General features: G+C 34.1%; 1 protein-coding gene across 1 annotated transcript in view; it reads right to left on the minus strand.

The window, feature by feature from the left end:
- The window catches only part of LOC133675858 (callose synthase 10), a 30089-nt gene extending 13318 nt beyond the window's left edge, over window positions 1–16771 (minus strand). Inside the window, exons 1-27 of the mRNA XM_062097379.1 lie at window positions 16356–16771; window positions 15123–15220; window positions 14792–14958; window positions 14169–14292; window positions 13632–13727; window positions 13256–13381; window positions 11483–11572; window positions 10527–10624; window positions 10336–10453; window positions 9630–9758; window positions 8083–8159; window positions 7921–7999; window positions 6356–6448; window positions 6145–6247; window positions 5907–6030; window positions 5632–5818; window positions 5486–5538; window positions 4809–4869; window positions 4598–4679; window positions 4063–4112; window positions 3634–3720; window positions 3392–3477; window positions 2827–2854; window positions 2181–2278; window positions 2004–2085; window positions 1735–1895; window positions 1508–1628 (exon numbers count right to left, since the gene is read on the minus strand). Of these exons, the coding sequence (XP_061953363.1) occupies window positions 1508–1628; window positions 1735–1895; window positions 2004–2085; window positions 2181–2278; window positions 2827–2854; window positions 3392–3477; window positions 3634–3720; window positions 4063–4112; window positions 4598–4679; window positions 4809–4869; window positions 5486–5538; window positions 5632–5818; window positions 5907–6030; window positions 6145–6247; window positions 6356–6448; window positions 7921–7999; window positions 8083–8159; window positions 9630–9758; window positions 10336–10453; window positions 10527–10624; window positions 11483–11572; window positions 13256–13381; window positions 13632–13727; window positions 14169–14292; window positions 14792–14958; window positions 15123–15220; window positions 16356–16542 (2805 nt within the window). The 5' untranslated portion in view covers window positions 16543–16771. The remainder of the gene's footprint in view (window positions 1–1507; window positions 1629–1734; window positions 1896–2003; window positions 2086–2180; window positions 2279–2826; window positions 2855–3391; window positions 3478–3633; window positions 3721–4062; window positions 4113–4597; window positions 4680–4808; window positions 4870–5485; window positions 5539–5631; window positions 5819–5906; window positions 6031–6144; window positions 6248–6355; window positions 6449–7920; window positions 8000–8082; window positions 8160–9629; window positions 9759–10335; window positions 10454–10526; window positions 10625–11482; window positions 11573–13255; window positions 13382–13631; window positions 13728–14168; window positions 14293–14791; window positions 14959–15122; window positions 15221–16355) is intronic.
- Between the last annotated feature and the right edge of the window lie 2018 nt (window positions 16772–18789).

An 18789-nucleotide genomic window follows, 5' to 3' on the forward strand; every position in this document is an offset into this window, starting at 1 on the left:
AAAAGATTATACTACCTTAAAGTAAAGATAGCATTCATATTAAACTACAAATGCATATAAATAACAGTATTGTGTTTTTAAGCTACCCTATTTTCAAATTAAATTTCCAATTTAAAGCAATTAAAAGCAATAATATTATATTAGATGTCAAAGAACCATCTCAACCTAATAACTTAAGCTAGGGGTGTTCAACAAAACTGAAAAACCGATTAAATCAAGAAAACTGGAAAAAAAAAAACCGAAAAAATCAAACCGTGAAAAAAAACAGATTAAACAGATTAAAATTTTGAAAAAACTGACCGGTTCGGTTCGGTTTTTTAAGCCTGGAACCGAAAAGACCGAACCGAACCCGAACCGAAAAGACGAATAAAAAACCGAGCCAAACCGAAAAAACCGATCCAAACCGGAAAAAAGCCAAGTCAAACCGAGCCAAACCGGTTTGAACCGGTTTTTGCTCTAAAAAACCGAACTGAACCGAAACCGGTCGGTTTGAACCGGTTTCGGTTCAGTTTCGTTTTTTAAAAAAAAAAATTCGATTTGGTTAATTTTTTTTTATTAAAACCGAACTGAAAATGAACACCCCTAGCTTAAGCTATTAGATGAGGTCCCAAGATATGATTTATATTATTCTCTAATACACCCCCTCAAGTGAAAGCCCTTTGAGCTTGAAACTTGCACAGGTCAACATTACCTTGTGCTTAATTTTTATCAAATAAATAAGGATGATGAGATTCAAATTCGTGACAATTTGGTCATCAAGGCTCTGATACCATATCAAAGAATCATCTCAACCTAATAGCTTAAGTTGTTAGATGAAGTCCCAAGATATGATTTATATTATTCTCTAACATTAGAGACAATCCGTCTAGCGTCACCCCCATAACTTGTCCGAACTAATGTAGTCAACCCCGATAAAATAACATTATATCAGTAAGAATATGAGAATAACATATGTCAACAAGTCCACCATGTAAAGTAGTTGCATCTCAAATCGAAATGTACAATTTAAAATAGCGTAAATCCAACAGAAATTGTATTTATTATTGTCTATAATATATTGCTCCAGCTTTTTTAACTAGGAGACAGCTTTGATAGATTTTAACTATTTAACTTCAATGGAAAAAAAAAAGAATGAAAAAAATATAATTCTAATGAATCAACAATGCTTTATTGGTAAGGAAGATCACGAAATGGTATACAATGTCCACAAGCTATAAATTTTTAAAAGCTAGCATAGGAAGCCATGAGTTTCTTCCGCATAATGGCAGGTTTGACTGTGACGAAGTTGGATGATTACAGGCAGTACAGCTTTTGTATAGGATAAAATAGGATTTGAGGGACAAGACCATTTCTCCCCTCTTTGATGGATGTATGGGTTAAGTCTAGTCTGTACATTATTCTTTAGATAAGAAACCAAAATGCTTATGCTGTCTATTTGAAGCTATATTCAAAAACCAACAATATTAATTCTGAATAGAAACAGCAAGTATAATCTAAAAACACATACCAGAAGTCCAAACAGTGCAATAAATCTTGACAACACATGAGGAAGCTTCTCAAGACGTAAAGTAATGACAAGTGATCCCTCCGATATACTGTTGTTGATCTCACGAAAGATCCTTTCAACCCTATCAGATACAGGAAGCATAAAACAAAATAAAAAAACAAATGAACAGCTGCACACCCCAAAAACAAGGAATACAAAAGCCGCATTCATAGAAAAGCCATTCATACCAGAGTCTTCCTTCACCGTCAACCAGGGAATGCAAGATTTTTTCAACACTGTAGTAGCATTCCTGAACTGCATATGCCATGTATTCATCCTTAGAAATTCTATTCCAAAGATCCGCTTGTGTATCTTTGCAGTCCAAAGCCAAATCCACTGCCAATAAAATCTGGAAAAGCATACCATTATAAGCCCTAGCTTGGTATGATACTGGAATTCATTTGTAAAAGGTAAAAGTATTCTGCAGGATGTTAAAAGGTAATAAGATAAGATGCACCTTGCTGCTAAGAAGAAACAGTGGCCATTGAACTAATCTTAGACTTCCTGTGTTGCTCGGAATAGAAAGCAAGTCCATCTCCCTGGAAGCAAAACAACCATGAAGCAAATTGTGATTGCAGAACAGCAAACACAAATAAATTTATGGAATGATAACAAGGATGTCCCCATGATCGACCTATTGCTGATATAATCTTCCTCGCGTAAGCTTTTGATTATCTCATTCCAGAAAGGAGCAAACAGTGCAGCATATGCTTTGTTCATATCCTGAGCTTCCTATACAAACCATACAAATTCATACAACAAACATTTAGATCATGCAGAAGCAAACACAAACTACATAGGGTATTATGCCTCCAAGCACAGGAGGTTAACTCCCCACATGAAAGTTAGTTCTATGAAGACACAAGCTTCCTTTTTAATTTCAATATGAACATTTCACCCATTAGCCTCAACTGTTTATGAGTTAGAAAAATTGTGTTTCAAAGAAGTGCACCCATTACCTAATGTTGTCATATGCAAACAGAAAATAAAAAGGGCACGCCAAAGGGATGCCACCCACTTTCAAAGAACTATATAAATGATAAAAAAAAATTAACATTCCCTATAGCTCCTATATTTCCCGACAATTCCCTCTGCAGAAGAATGCAACATTCTAAACCAATTATCTGATACGGATGCTCTATTTGCAAATCCCCCCTCCCTAAATGCTCTATGGTTGCAGTCTTTCCAGGTCAATCAAAAAATAACAGAGAATAAGTGGTAACATAAGAATACTTCCAGAAACAATGGCTTAGAAGGGGAAAATGAAAAAAATCACTCACTTGAGATGCATGTCTGTTGAGCACCATCCTGCAGCACACATCAACCAAAACATTACTGAAGAGAGTAGAGAAAATAGTAGAATGTAGACCAAAAGCCATGAGGGATTTTTTTTCTTTTATCAACAAGTACAGGGGTCATTGAAAAATGAAGCTTTTAGTATTCTGTAATCACAAGATAGCAAGACAGAAAATACTCTAAAAGATATCAAGTTCTACAATGAACTGTCAAAACTGCATGCTTCAATCCATGGTGCTTAACAAATTTAGGCAGTGCTCGCAAAACCTATTTGTCATCCATGCTAGAAAAGCAGTGAGCTACAAAGTTTATGAATAGACATGTTTTGTACACAAACCAACTCAGCAGCTGCCTCACCTCAGTATTCCAAATAACATACATTCTGACACCAGAAGTTATTATGATTGCACTTATCCAGTATTTGATGGAGTATCAACACTTAATCAGGTAACGAGTACTCAAATTTAAAACCGAGTTTGACAATGACTTCAACCCCATCATCCCTAGTACTGTGCATTCCCATTTGTAAACAGATGGTTAAACACTTACCCTTGTGCTTGTGGAGAGACAAGATTCTTGACAAAAGCCGCTGGGAAGCTCTCAAAACGTTTATGAACCATTTCGATACTGCGTATCTGCCATAGGTCCAAATTGAGCAATGGGCGCAATAAGAATAATGATGGCAGGAGAACTTGAAATAAAAAAAAATGGAAGCACGTGGCTTGCATGAAAAGGTTCAAAATAAAACTACTATATTAATTCAAATATGCATTTCATGATACTTTGTATACCTCGCCTAAACGAGCTCGTGCACCCATCACGCCCCCAACAATTGCTGATAAGATAGTGTACCATATGTGAATGTCCATGATATAGATCTATGAAGAGAATAAAAAGATTAGGAAAATGAAGATTTGCAAGTCATAAATTAGAGCACAAATAGTATTCTTAAATTGACAAGACACAAGTGTTCTACTTTCAATATGATACAAAGGATAAAGTTTCAGAACTGAGAAAAGGCCAAAAACAGCATCTTTGATAAGGAGAATGGAATTTATTATCAACCAAAAAATCTTCACTTCAAGGAACTTCCAATGAATTTGATTTTTCAGAACCAGGTTCAACAAATTATAAAAGAACCTGCTTCTATTGCATTCAGTAAGCCATCCCATTCCAAATTTCTTTTTACGCATGGAGATAAACAAATAGAAACTACTCACCGCCACAACAGGAGCCCATAGGCTAGCTATGGTCAAGACATTGTTATTATCTGCAATAATCATGAGAATCAGTGATTTATACCAAACACAGTTTGAGTCAATAGCCATCCAGTAAAGAAACGTGAATAACAGGTTTAGTTTTATTAGAAAATAAAGTGCACAGAAGAGCAAAGTAAATATTAACAGATTTTTAAATTATAGCAAGAATTCACGTAACAATGTGTTTCTTGGTTGCCACTAAGAAAACAGCATCCCAGAATGACAGTATGCTTCAATACCCTAACAAAAGACCCCTCACAGGGAAACAAATGGAGATTGCTATGGCAAACTCTGCTGCTTTAATGTTTATAAAGGCCGTTCACCAAAATTAAAATGGTAGCTTCTGTGGTTTTTCATCAGTTGAATTTTTCTGACCTAGAAGTTCATCGCATGCTACCAGAAAGTTATAAAAATGGTTAGCATTGATTTATGTAGTCCTACTAAACACCATGGTAGAAGACGGAATTCATGAAAGTGCGGATGATAGGAAACTCACTCTTTGAGATCAAATCATGCCATGAGTACGGTAAAGATGGAAGTGCCCTGATGGTATTGGTTGGTTTGACAAGGGGTCTAATCTGCTCAGGATTAAAAATTACATGAAAATGATATTCTGATGTGTAAAGTCTCTCCTGTTTAAGAGCAAATCCCCAAATAGTAATCATATGCATAATTAACAGATGCGAGATCAAGACATGATAGCTTGCCTGGAGAAAGTAAGCAAATGTAAATTTGCATGCAAAGATCACCAACCAATAGAGGACATATCTGCAGTTGTGGGGGAAAAAACAAACAAACATTAAGTGAAGCAAGATGAAGAATCAAATAGCATATGACATATCAACTAATTCTTTTGAATCACGGTCACTAATGTAAACCTTTGAAAGTTAACTGGGGGCTTATATCACTACCTATGAAAAAAGACAGTTATAGAGATGAAACATAATTATATAAATATTGTAGGACATGAACTTATTGAACCAAGTCTCCATAAACATAGAATCTGACAAGCATATATGAACTGAAAAATTAAGCATTTCATATTTTGAACTCCACTCATATGAAATCTAACTAGCACATCCCAGACCATCCATGCACCACAAACATGCATATTGAGAAAATAGACGCATATCTCTAAATGCAAATAAGCTCAAAAAATTGATTAAGGCAACACAAAATTATTTTAAATGTAGAATCCAGACAAAAACAAATGAAGTTTATCTCTGAAAATGAACATTTTCACAAGCAAAAACAAAAACAGAAATTGATAGGAAATAAGAGAATACATAACATGAAAGCATTACATCTATAATGAAATGTAGGAAGAGGAGTGCAATGCCATATTATTTGTTACTAAAAACTATTTAGTATCATGAAAACAAACCTGCAGTAATCACTCATCTTCTCAAAAAGACCACGACCAACATAGTATCTTTCCTGAACCAATTTTATTTCACAAGAATAGGTCATCTGATACATTACCAAACATTTTATAGCAAATGTTAGCGAAAAAGATTGAATGGAGCTTACCTGATAAATCCACTTGAAAAATTGGAAGAATGATTGATCAGACATATCAGACAGAGCATGACAAGCTGGAAACTTTAGCAACAGAGCAAGGAAGAGGCGCAAAGCTGCATAAACACCCAGAACAAGTATATATATACGGAAATGGAACGAATCCGAGTTCTGTCGATTTTTTTCCTCCAGAACCTTCCTGCAATAAACAGATACTTTATATAAATCATGAACACAAGGATAATGCATGTGAAAACATGCCTTAGTAAACGTGATCAACTACTCACACATATAAGTATGTTACGAACACCGAGCTCAAGCCACACCAGAAAAACCTAATAACCAGTCTTGAGATAGCCATGCCTCTCGCTGAGGAGTAGGCACCAAACATAAGCAGCACATCTAAACAACCTGCATATGCAGCAAGTGACCAACAAACAAAGTAGAAAAAAAATGAGTACTGGAAAGATTTATTCGGGTATTTCATCTAATATGCTAATTCCAAAACCTTTAGAGAAAGCATACTCTCTATGAAGTTCATGATGGCAAATGAGGGCCCAACGCTGAGCATTTCTTTAAAGGTATCTAAACTCAAATCTCCATGATTGAAGGCTATAATTGCCAAAACCTGTGCTCAACATGGAAAAGAGCACAAATTTAGTTTTTTTAAAATAAAATAAAAACATTGTAGATCCAAGAAAAAAATAAGATACTGAAATTTAAAGGAACATTAGACCTGGAACATCAGAGCTAAAAAGATCCAGAGCCGATGGAAACTTCGATATATGTGAAGAAATGTGCGATGCTCAACAAACGTGCTTTTACCAGTCTGTCGATTTGTGAAATGAAAAATGAAAAAAAAAATGTAAAAAGAGTTGAAAAATTAGATACAAGCATTTTCCACGAGCTTGAAGTGAAATAACACGCATTCCCCACAATGCAAAATTCCCAAAACAGTAAAACTGCATTAACAATTCAATAGATATAAAATGTAGCAATTTGTTATTTGCAAATTGCTTAAAACAATAAACATAAATGTAAGATATGAATAGAAGACTCCAGTGTAGAAATGACAACAGCTGCAAATATTAGCTAATCCAGAAACTTGACTTCGCTCGCATGCCTAAACTGGTGCTTGACAATGATTCTAGAGAAGATACTGGGTAACCTATATTCCAGGTGTAACACAAATTACAAAACCCTTAGCATGCATGAATCAAAACAGGTCAGGACAGATGTTCACCAAAAACACTCCAATGCCTCCATCAGGTGGTCAAAACATCCCCAGCTACTGCGAGAACTAATCACAAAGCTTGAGATAATATGCTAAGCAGGTCATAGCTCCCAATGCATAGCAAATCTAGACAAAACATCACTGAAAGCACTACAGAGCAAAGGAAAAAAAAATACATAAACTGTTCAGCAGAACATACATGCGCAACTTGTTTGAAACATGGGAATAGTGAGTGGCAACAAAAACCATCATGCAACAATCGTTGATTAGAAATATGGAGAAAAATGCCCAATTCCTAATAGAAAAGAAATCTAAGGAGAAACGGAGGGAGAAAAAAACTCACGAGCTTCATGGTAAAATCAAGGTTCAAGAACTGAATTGTGACCTTTGCTCCAAAAATTATAACAAATAATTTTCAGATTTAGCACCAAAACTATGATAGACTTGGCAATTTCTACTAACAAACATGGTCATCAAGATAGAAAATGGAGGTGGAATACTTCACAACGGGTGAAAAGGGAAACAGCAAAAGAAAAAACATGGGAGACTATTTCCAAACAAGCAAGGGAATCCTACCACTAGGAATGCAGAACTATTGAAATTCACAGGTTCATAGAGAAGGTATAAGACCTAAACAGAACCCACTAACATTACAAATTCCTAACATAACTCCAACTTGATCATGAATTGATGCATAGAAAATTCAACTCCTATAAACTCATACTCCTCTACAATCATTCAACATCAAAGTCATCTCTACGTGAAGAACATCAATCCCATCAAAAAATCATTAAAAAATAAGTTTTAATCTACCTTCCATGTATGTACAAAAAAAATTTCACAACCACGCTCCAAGGACACTAAAATTATAGCTGAATTATTATGAGGTTATCATATCAAACAACACAAGTTCAAATGAAACTTAAGTTCAATGTCAATATCATCCTTTAAATATTTAGGCATGTCAAGAAAAAATTGCATCTATGTGGTTTCAGTTTCAACATCCGATAATAAATGGGATACAAAATTTGGGTAACTCATGGGAAAATATCATCCTAACAACCTACCCTTTTTGACCTTTTAGGCGTCAACAAGAATGAGGAATCTTTTTTCATCGGCCACCTCAACTCAAAGCAAGCAGGGGACCTGCATATAAATTGCAAATGAGAATGAAAGATGATTCAAAGTCCTTACTGAACAAGCAATCATAAAAATCCTAAACAGCAAACCAAAAATATTCATTGAAGTCGTCATAATTCCTCCAAGCTGAATGCACAGCTTTTCCATTATTATTCCTCTCAGCTTCCTGCAAATACAAACTATCTTAAATGTATCAGAAGGTTCAGAATAAATAGTAACATCACAAGAAAATTTGTTTAATAACTCACATGATGTCCTTAAAAATTATTTGAAGTACCCAAACAGATTCAACCCACAGAGGTGGAAGGTATCAAAATTGCAATGACATTTTTAAAGAGAGCTAAAGAAGACAAGAATCACAATTCATTTAAGTACATTGAACTCCACACACACAGACAAAATGGGGAAACAAAATCATGCAGGAGAAGTTAAAAGGAAAAAAACTTAAATCACATGCAATGGCCACTTGACCCACTCCACCACCTCTTCCCGTCCATAAACTGTACATCAAACATGAAAGAGCAACCCTTCATGCTATTTACCCAGTTTTTCCATCTAATAATCTTTCAAGAAACAGGGAGCAGCCACCACAATCCAAACTTAATCACATGCAACGGCCACTTGACCCACTCCAACCACCTAATAATCCTTCATGAAACAGGAAGCAACCAACACAGTCCAAACAAAGTGAAAATAAGGGACCAAATCTCCCTGGTGACTGCAGATGATTGATCAACTTACTGCTCTTTTCCATGCATATAGCAAATCAAAATAACCGCACCTCTTAGTCAATATATCAATGGTGAGTATTACTTAGCAAGGATCTATAAAAAAAGCCCACCTTCTACGTTCATCAAACTGATGTAACATCACCTTCAACACAAAATGTTTTCAAGCAGCCTGTAGCCAAAAATTTAATACAATCATTCTGACACTAATTCAATAAATCTTCTCCATTTCAACCCATATTGAATCACTGAGTTGGCCAATTTCATAGCATAGCTAGTATCAGTGACAGAAGTGGTATCGTCTGCAGCCAACTTACCTGAGATTCCATTCACATTAACCCTTCTCTACTCCCTACCCCAAGTGCACCTTTATTTGCTAGGCTCAGACTCATAGATAAGGCTACCTAGCTGACATCCACTTTACGAAAGGAATCACTTGAAGAGCGGTTCATCTACCTTACATCGGATTGAATTCTTAAGATGCAATCAATACTTGCCTCATGATTGCTGTCCAATGTTGTATTTTGAAGGTCAATCAGTCTCGCCATTCAAGATTCAACCACACAAAAAAAACCTCTCTGATCTGGAGAAGGAATGCTAGTGCGCAAGCTCTTCTCTTCTTTTGAGAAGAGAGGTTTTTACCTATATCGCTAGCCAGCAGGCTGGTAATACCACTTAAAGGCGGATAGACTGTCCACCCGGTGCCGCTAGCCACTTCTAGAATGATGGTAACAAAATAAATAGCCCTGAGACCCAAACTCCAGAAATAAATACAAAAACAATTTTGGACTACTGCAAGCAAAAATTTGCTAAGCAATCATCAACATAAGCACATTTAATTTCACTTCTGCTATAATATGTGATAATCAAAACTTTCCCAAATGAAGTTGATAATCAGTTCCACTGACCGCTGCTATTGTCTGGTATATAGGACAAATGATTTGTTCAAGGAAAGACACAGAACCACTTTCTGTTATACAGCTGGCGGCATGATTAGCTTCACCATGATCCAATATTGCATCCAACTCTTTGGCCATCTGAAATGCATGATTATATATGTTATCATAAGTTACAAAAAACACATATCATAGGAAAAACAAATTTTCAAAAACATGACACGGGAAAACCATTTGTTGTGTGATCTACTCGAGAATGAGCAATGTTATTCTCATAGCTTACATCACATAACTTTCACAATCTTCCAAAGGTATTGTTTGCTATTCTCAAAGCCTAAATCAAGAAACTATAGACAGAGAATCAGCTTTTAGGGAAGTGAGTATTTCCTAGGGTAGCGCCATGGCCTTATTTCCATTAAGCCACAATGTGCTAGAATATATCCTCTCTCAAAATATAGAATCTTGGAATCCCGAATTGATGACTCCTACAAGCTACAAGGGAAAACCTATTTCTCACCATGAATAGCAAGATGCCTTATTCACATATCCCAAGCCATAAGGCAAATGTTTTGGTACAGTAAACAATAATTATATCGACTATGATAAGAAGGAACAAGTTATCATTGTAGAGGGGTGGTAGGATAAAGTTCGAACAAAGCAAGTAGCAGACCCAGTGATGAACTCAAAGAGAATTGAACAACAAGGTAATGAGGCTTACATGATGAAATATGTAGCAAATGCACTCTGGGAGAAAACGAACATTTGCAGCTTCACCCCATATAAGATAATATAGTGATACCAGAAAAAGCTTCCTGTCTCTATTAATCGCTTCAATACTGTAGCAAACAAATAAAACTCAGACCATTGGCATAAAAAATAACTATTTCAGGATAACAGGAGGCACCAGACCTATTCCAAGCAAGGCGTTTTCGCAAGTATTTGCACCATTTGATGTAGTTATCCAACACCTTCAAGAAAACCTCATTGATAGCTTTCTCGTCAATTTTCTGTACATGGAAAAAAGGGAGAAAGTAACCACATTGAGAAAAATCTCACCAACCACGTCCCCTTGTCCGGATTAGAAACTATAAACAATCTGAAACAGCCCTCCAATAACATATCAATAATGTAACACAGCATATACTAAATCCAAACTGCAATGTGAGGAATAGTCACAAAAATTTCTGCAGAATTATTGTGACATTACGTATTCGATTTAGTTCATGCTTCAAGTGATTTTAGTACATTCTTAAAAGGTAACATAATTGGTAAAGCATCAATAGAAATAAATACAGACATTGAGAAAACTATCATCAAAGTGCAAAAGGTTAGGCATTTTGTAAAGTTTATATATGTTCATATGGTTTTGTTTTATGCAGAAATCAGACTGTTAAAAGTTGAAGCCCATAAATGACAGGTAAGCAAATATAGCTATTCAGATGTTCCAATCTTACTAGAACTTGTCAAACCAATTCAAAAGTCCTTTGGTACCCATCAACTCAAGCTCATCCAATGAAATAAAAACATAAAAACTATCTGTTCGCATATAAAATAATAAAATAAGAAAATGAATTTAAAAAAAAAAGTATCCAACTAGTTTTTTCTTTCATAACTCAATGGGGAAGGGAGATTTGAGCTCATAGCATCTTCTTTTCAGGAGAGGCTGCAATTATAATATTCCTAGGCCACTATATTCAATCAACTTTATAACAACAAATTGAAAAGCAAAGCAACTAAAATAATGTCTGCCAAAATAACAAATATTAATATAAATCTATATGCAAAATGATGATTATTACAACCACAGTGACTTGGAAAGGAGAATGATAAAATGATAAATAAGTGTCAGCACTCAAAACACTCACTGGATCTGCTTGGATGGGTATGCCAAGTCGAGACTGTGCATTTGCTATTGCAAGAACAACATTTTCACGCTGATTCCTTACATTATCATTCTGCAAAAGAGGGAGCAGGGAGGAGGTTATTGACCAGAGGAAAAAAAGGAAAGTATCATTTGGACATTGATTATAAATACACATTATAAAAGAGACAGTTCACTACTTGCATTTCCACAAACAGCCAAGATTTTCACACAACTGCAGTTTCTTCTTTTACGCACATGCTTAATTAAACTAGATGAACATCTAGGCTAGTTAAAAGGATTGTTTAATCCATAAATTCTTTTTCCGGGAAAAAAAAAAGAATTTTCTAAATAAAGATAAGGAAAGGAAAACAATTGTGGAGGATGAGACAGACTCTCAACTACCACAAAGGTAAAATGAAAGCAATGTCTAATTTGTCTGAGTAGCAGCAAAAACCGTCCCTTTAACATTCAAAATGCAGAACATAGTAGTGAACCATGGAAACAACTCCATCCCAAAGTAACTACTTGCATAGATGCTAATGGTTTTTTGAAATTCTTAACATCGCTTTTCAAAACAGCAAATCACCAAAACAAAAAAGATCATATTCCACAAATTCTAAACCACCAAACAGTGCAAGAAGATCAAAGAAATTATAAATTGAGAAAAAAAAGCCTTTCGCACATCAAGATTCTTGGATAAGAGAAATGATTATTGTTCATGAAGATGAATAGACTTTTTTTCTTATTAGATAACAATTGAATGTCTAAATACATAGAAGGGGAAAATGAAGAATAAATTAGAAGATTAAAACATAAAAGCAAAACCACATACAAGAAATCACAAAAAGCAATACCATAACAAAACAATACACCAGTCCCACTGAATATATCCGCAGAAGACACTCATAAAAGACATTCTCCTGAAGCAAAAGACCATGAAAAAGACGGGCACTGCAGTATTCCAAAGCAATTCTCTCAAGAGGGAGTGATTTGTGAACACATGAAGCTTTTTTTCAATCAAATAGTCCACACAACAGCAAAAAAAAGGCATCTCCATAAAATTCTATTAGACAAAGTTTGATTTCTGAAAATTGTCAAAGTTTTGCCACGTGCAAACACCAAAAAACAGTAACAATTGTATACTTTGACATTTTTATTCCAGTCTCTCCCAAAACCCACTAAAAGATTATATCAGCTTCTCCCCATAATGGAACTCTCACCACTAATACAATGAAATCTATTCCACATTCCAAGACAATGAAAAATGCAAGATTAATATATCAACATGAGAAAATAGCTTGGAGTTTTGATTGATAAAACAATAAACTAATGAATGATCACACAAAATGAATCATACAGACTACAGTTGATAGCAAATTACCATATCAAAATGAAGCTCCAGACAGAGTTTCTTAGAAATCCAGCTAAATAAAGGAACCAATATTTTAATAATTTAGTAAAGAAATATATTACATTAACTTTATTGTTCACATTTTTTTAACATTCCCTAGGAGCTATTCAAAATTTCTAACAAAATTTTTATTATGGCAGGTACATAAAGGTGAAAAAGAGGAAGATGACACCAAACAAAGAAAACATGACAAAATAAACACAAAATAGTATATACTTGTTAAATAAAATGAATTCAACTGTTAAATTCCTATTGACAAGCAGAATTTTAATATTACAAATTTGCAATTCTTACAGTCAGTGAAGCACTACAATCTAGTTGAAAACTTTAATGAGAGGATTAAAAAGAAACATCTATACAAACCTGAAAACCAAAGACATATTCAAGAAGATCAAACATATCTAAATCACGTTCTCCAGAAATCACAAAACCAGCAGGAAGTCTGGGGTAATGCTCAGCATATCTAATGGCAGACATTGCGCCTCGAACCTGGAAAATTACCCCCGATAAAAAAATATAAGATTTTTCTGGGAAATTTGAATTGATTGTACTTAATACATCTCTTATTTCTTGAAGTAAAATTTTTAGATTATTGAATGGGAGTGCATAGAAGCTGGAGGTTTGTGAACTTGGTTAAACATCACCATCAAAGAATGTGGCATATCTCATTAAAAGATCAAATGTGGCATATCTCATTAAAAGATCAAATGTGGCATATCTCATTAAAAGATCAACTTACTTCAGGGAAAACTCCAATCGCATTACTTAATGAAGGTGCTTCCAATGGGACAATATTATACGATGTGAGCTCCCCAACCGTTTTAATTCTTTGTAGCTGAAAAAATACAAGATCAAAAGGCATGTCAATCAATACCTTTATATTTCAAATTTACAAAATATCAAACTGTCCTTTTTGAGCATCTGTGTTTGGTGAGAAACAATAATCCCTCATCATCAATTTTTTTCCTTTTTATTTGTATAAAAGATTGGCTGCTATATAAAGAGAAGAGAAGGACTTCTCTTTGGAGCAAAGATCGTTCCTTTATTCATCAAATAATCATCCCCTATTCTATGGACGTAATAAAATCCAAGCTCATGGAACCAGTACATTCTACCAGACTAAAGGTTGGATTTAGCAAACTCAAGCATCTGCAAGTCCTAGATCTGCATGAATATGAAAGGTAGAAACTGACTCTACAAGACAGCATGTGCAAGCATGTTTAAAATGCACCGTAACTTCAGGGTCCATACAGAAAAGCAGGTAGGAGACAGGTACCTCCTCCATGATATGTCTGCCAGCCCCATGAGGATCTGCATCTTTACTGAGTGCTTCCATGACATCTACTAAGGCCCTCAAGGTAGCAAATACCTTTTTCATCTCTAGAGAACTTAGCTCAAACCTAAATTACAGGACAATTTTACAGATTTTGATCAGTGATGCAAATGCATATCCAAATTCACTAATAAAAAGAAGAAAGTGAGCTTTATAGCAGTTTATCGTGCTGAATTAACTTGTACAGCAGCAGTAACTTACAAAAATGTCTAACCAGACATTGTAACCATAATTCATTCTTAATAAAAGCAATTACTGATTGGCCTCAAAAGTTACATAGCAAAGGCATACAACAACAATTCAAAAAATTACACAATATCCAAGTGAACTTCTAATATCCGCCCAAAGAAACAATTATATGCAAGGTTGCAGGTAAAAAACTAAATGGAAAATGACAAATTCAAACCGATAACTACACTGTGAACGATAAATAATGAAAGATGCCACAATGCATCCTTATAAGTGGAGCAAATATATCCTAGACTTTAGCATGCCAAAAGGTTTGATACTCCAGAAAGAATCAATTCAATTGTAATTTATATTAGGGAAGAAACGCATAGTCATACTCTCCCAGATTAACAGTAGAAAAATTTCCAGATTCCCGGAACTTTTGTTCCTCTCTTTGGATGTCATCCACTCTATGAAGTCTCTTGTAGCGCTGGTAAAACTCCCACAGGTGTTCAATGTCCCGATTGCGATCTATACGGGCACCGTCCCTTTTGGCAAGTTTTTGCTGCAACAAATGGTGAACTCCTCAAAACTCAAAATGAATTTAAAAAAAAACAATAGAGTAAGTAAGCTTATCAAAAGTGTTACTCACTGCATTCAAGATGACAGAAACAATAACATTCTACCCCGATCTGTAAGCACCAATCACAAGACAAAGATTAGACATACCTTAATAACAGACATCAAACCGGTCTTGAATTGGAGAACACCACGACCATCACTGCTTGGGTCCAAATTTTGTGCCATGCTATATGCTTGCTCACACACTGAAATAAAAAGGTAAAACTTGTATAAATATTTTCAAGGTTCAAAAAAAAAGTTGACAAGGAAAACACACATGCATGGGGAAGGATTAGAATCTTGGGAGCCTTGGCATATGCTCCTGAAACAAATATGAATATCCAGAAGCTCAAGTTGGCTTTCAGAAAGTGCTAATATGCAACAGGAGATATGTTCCAGTTCAGGAGCCAGCATGGGTCAAATAGCAGATATAACATTGCACCTTATTACATGTTCCAAGATTGGCAGAAATCCAAGAGATTCAATCAAAGTTGAATTTGATTACAGATTCATAATAAAATTTGAAGAGAAACGGAGAAAAATTAAGGATCGAACTGCCCTCACATTGATATATTCTACATTGAACACTTAAAAAAAGCCTCAAAATGTAAAATGAGTTGGATATTAATGAAGTTGTATCTACTATCTATGTATAAGCATTTGATTTTCACTGAAGGAAAATAAATTTCTTCCAATTCATCACATATCCAAACTGCCTAGCTTTACTTCCATTCAAAGAGCAGTCTACCCAAATCAAATTCAGATCAAATGAATCCTGCCCAACCTGACCCCATCTATAATAACAGTTGCAGCAGTATCTTTTTTTACTACATTTGAAAAAAGTCTCTTAATACCCCCACAAAGCTTTCCACCAGAATCACAGTACACGGACATTTCTCCAGCTTGCAAACAGATCATCCAAAAAAACCACACTCTTCTGGTTTCCAGCACTGTATAATCTCATGATAAACAAGATCATAAACATCGTATAATCCCATATTCCAAATTCAAGACATATACTGGAATTTATCCTTCACATGTGTAATTTAAAGACCAAAGGCAACGTAGAAATGACATGTGTCTTGTTAAATTCCTACTTGAAATAATAATGATGATGATGACGATGATGATCTCCTAAAATAAAACAGTTACTATCAGCGTTAAATATTAAAAATTCACTAATTTTACAATCCCAACGTCACTTGACTATAAAAATACAACTCAACAACTCCAATTTAACACTGCATAATCCTCCATGATTAACTCCAAGATTAATAACCTAAAAAATTCAAATTGATCAAAATGGAAAATCTCTTTTCTTAAAAAAAAAAAAAAACTTACAAATTCTGGCAACGTTAGGGTCCTCATCTTGAATCTCATCGGCAGCCTGCAAAATCGCGTCAATATTGGTCGTACGGCCAAGCGAAACTGGCACAGCTCCGGCGATGCCACTGGACATTCTCTCATGACCTTGACGCTTCAACGTCGCCCTCACTAACCTCTCCCAGTTATTGCTAACCCGAGACATGGTTTACAATAATGAAGGATCAAATCAATCCAGAAATAGAAAATTTAAAACCCTAGATTAGGAAGAATTGTAACTCGGGCTTTGACTCGGCCCGAGTTGGAGAATTTAAAAACTCGGTTGACGCTTTATTCTTAGATCTGTGATTCTCATTCGAGTTCAAAAGTTGCGTTTCTGCTGGTTGATATTTTTTAAAAAACGAAAGATGTTTTAAAGAAAGAAAAGAAAACACAGCCAAAACGCGGAGCTAGTGGGGAAAAGGCAAAAGGTCAAGGAAGATGGGGAGACAGTGTTGAATTACTGGTTTGTCCCTGAGAGATGGTATTGTGCAGTCTAGTGTATTGGGGTTAGGGTGGTGGTTCATTTTAGACGGTTGGATTTGAGTCTGATTTTTTAATTTTTCTTAAGTTTATTGATGGTTTTGTTTGTGAGGGATTTGAATGGAGAGGTGAGTTTGTTTGAGATTTTCGGTTGTTATGCGTGGTGTAGAGGATCTTGGTCTCTCACGTGTGAGATTTTTTTTTGTGAGGCTGGGGGTAAATTGTATTTGTAGAGAAATAGACAGGAAGGGGTAGACCAATTCTAACCGGAAGAATTTGAAAAAAATTGGGGAGGAAATTGAGAGAGAGAGAGAGAGAGAGAGAGTTGAATCTGAGATCTCTTTAGTTCATTTCTTAACGATGAAGGGAGTCTTTTATCTTTTATTATACCGTAACAAATTTAAATTAGGTTTTGTAGCTGTTGTTTTTTACACTGTTTTATAAGTATAAAAATAAGTTTGGTTGTCAAAATTAAATTCATGAAATATATCAAAAATTATTAAAATATCTGAATATAACTGAAGAAATGCATAATAAATGTCAGAAAAATATATATTATTCGTAGCTAGATATATATGAGTGAGATTTGAACAAGTTTTTTCCATTTAAAAAATGTTTAGGATTGCAAAAGTTTTTATTTTTTTATACTTTTTAAAAGTATGTTTACTTTGAAAAGGTATTAAATTGATTTTTTTAATGTTTTATGATGATTTTAATGTAATGGTATTAAAAATTAAAAAAAAAAATTTATTTTTCAAGCAAAAAACATAATAAAACACAATATTAAATACACAATAAAATCTTAAATGTATTGAAACTCGTGGGAGAAGAAAAAAATCTATATTATAATTTTGTTTATATATAAAATATATTAAAAGGAGGTGTTATTTCTTAAAAAAATACAAAGATAAACACGAGCCTTTAAAGATTATAAACATCAAATTTTTTTATTTAATGTGTGTCTGGGATTGTAGTTTTGGGTATTTATCAAAATAATTTTTCACTTATAAATATATTAAAATAAAAAAATACAGATTTTTTTATTTGTTAACATTTGCATATCAAAATCATAAAAAAACATTAAAGAATTTTATTTTTATATTTTAAAAAAATAAAAAATACTCAAAAAGCATAAGTAAAACATTCTCAAACACCTTTCTAGATATTGTCTCTAGTGAATTCCATGGATGAGGGTAGGAATATTGCATTTTAGAGCACTACATCAACAGTTTGAAAGGATTATGTGCAACGTTCTTAAATTCGTAAGTTAACCCATAAAATTTTATCATTTTACAAGTTAACATGTATTTAGCATGTTAAATTAGATTAAAAATTTAAAATTAATAAAATTAGACTTAACTCGTATAAAATCAGTAAACTCGGTTCAATTTTATGAACTTACTAATTTGTGATATAAACCAAGTCAGGTTCAAATTTGAATTTAAAATACTTGCTGACTAATTTTGCAAGATTGAACATATTTTTCAAACCGTATATTAGATAAAGCTGAATTTTTACATGAATATATTAGATATATGAAAATATATTGTGGTAAATTTACAGGTTAAATGGAGTTAGGGAACATAATATTTCAAATGGTCAAAGTTATTAAATTAATATTGTCAAATATATCAAACAAAACCTTCGTGTACCGTTTGGGACATATCTAAAGCTACCGGTGAAATTTTGCTTCGATTAAAATTGGGATAGAAACTAGACATTTAAAAATTTCCAACTATATATCTTAGACCCAATAATTCATCCAAATGAAAGAGAATGACATGTTTGAAATTATGACTCAAATCTGCCAATAATATGCAAAAATTGGAAATTAATTCGGGCTACGTAAAGGAATTTTAACATGAAAAATTTTATTATCATTTTTAATTTGAATTTTTTCTAGCACATTAGACATTGTTTAGGGATTTAT

The sequence above is a fragment of the Populus nigra genome, chromosome 16 (assembly GCF_951802175.1).
Source record: "Populus nigra chromosome 16, ddPopNigr1.1, whole genome shotgun sequence".
In the NCBI taxonomy this organism is placed as follows: Eukaryota; Viridiplantae; Streptophyta; class Magnoliopsida; order Malpighiales; family Salicaceae; genus Populus; species Populus nigra.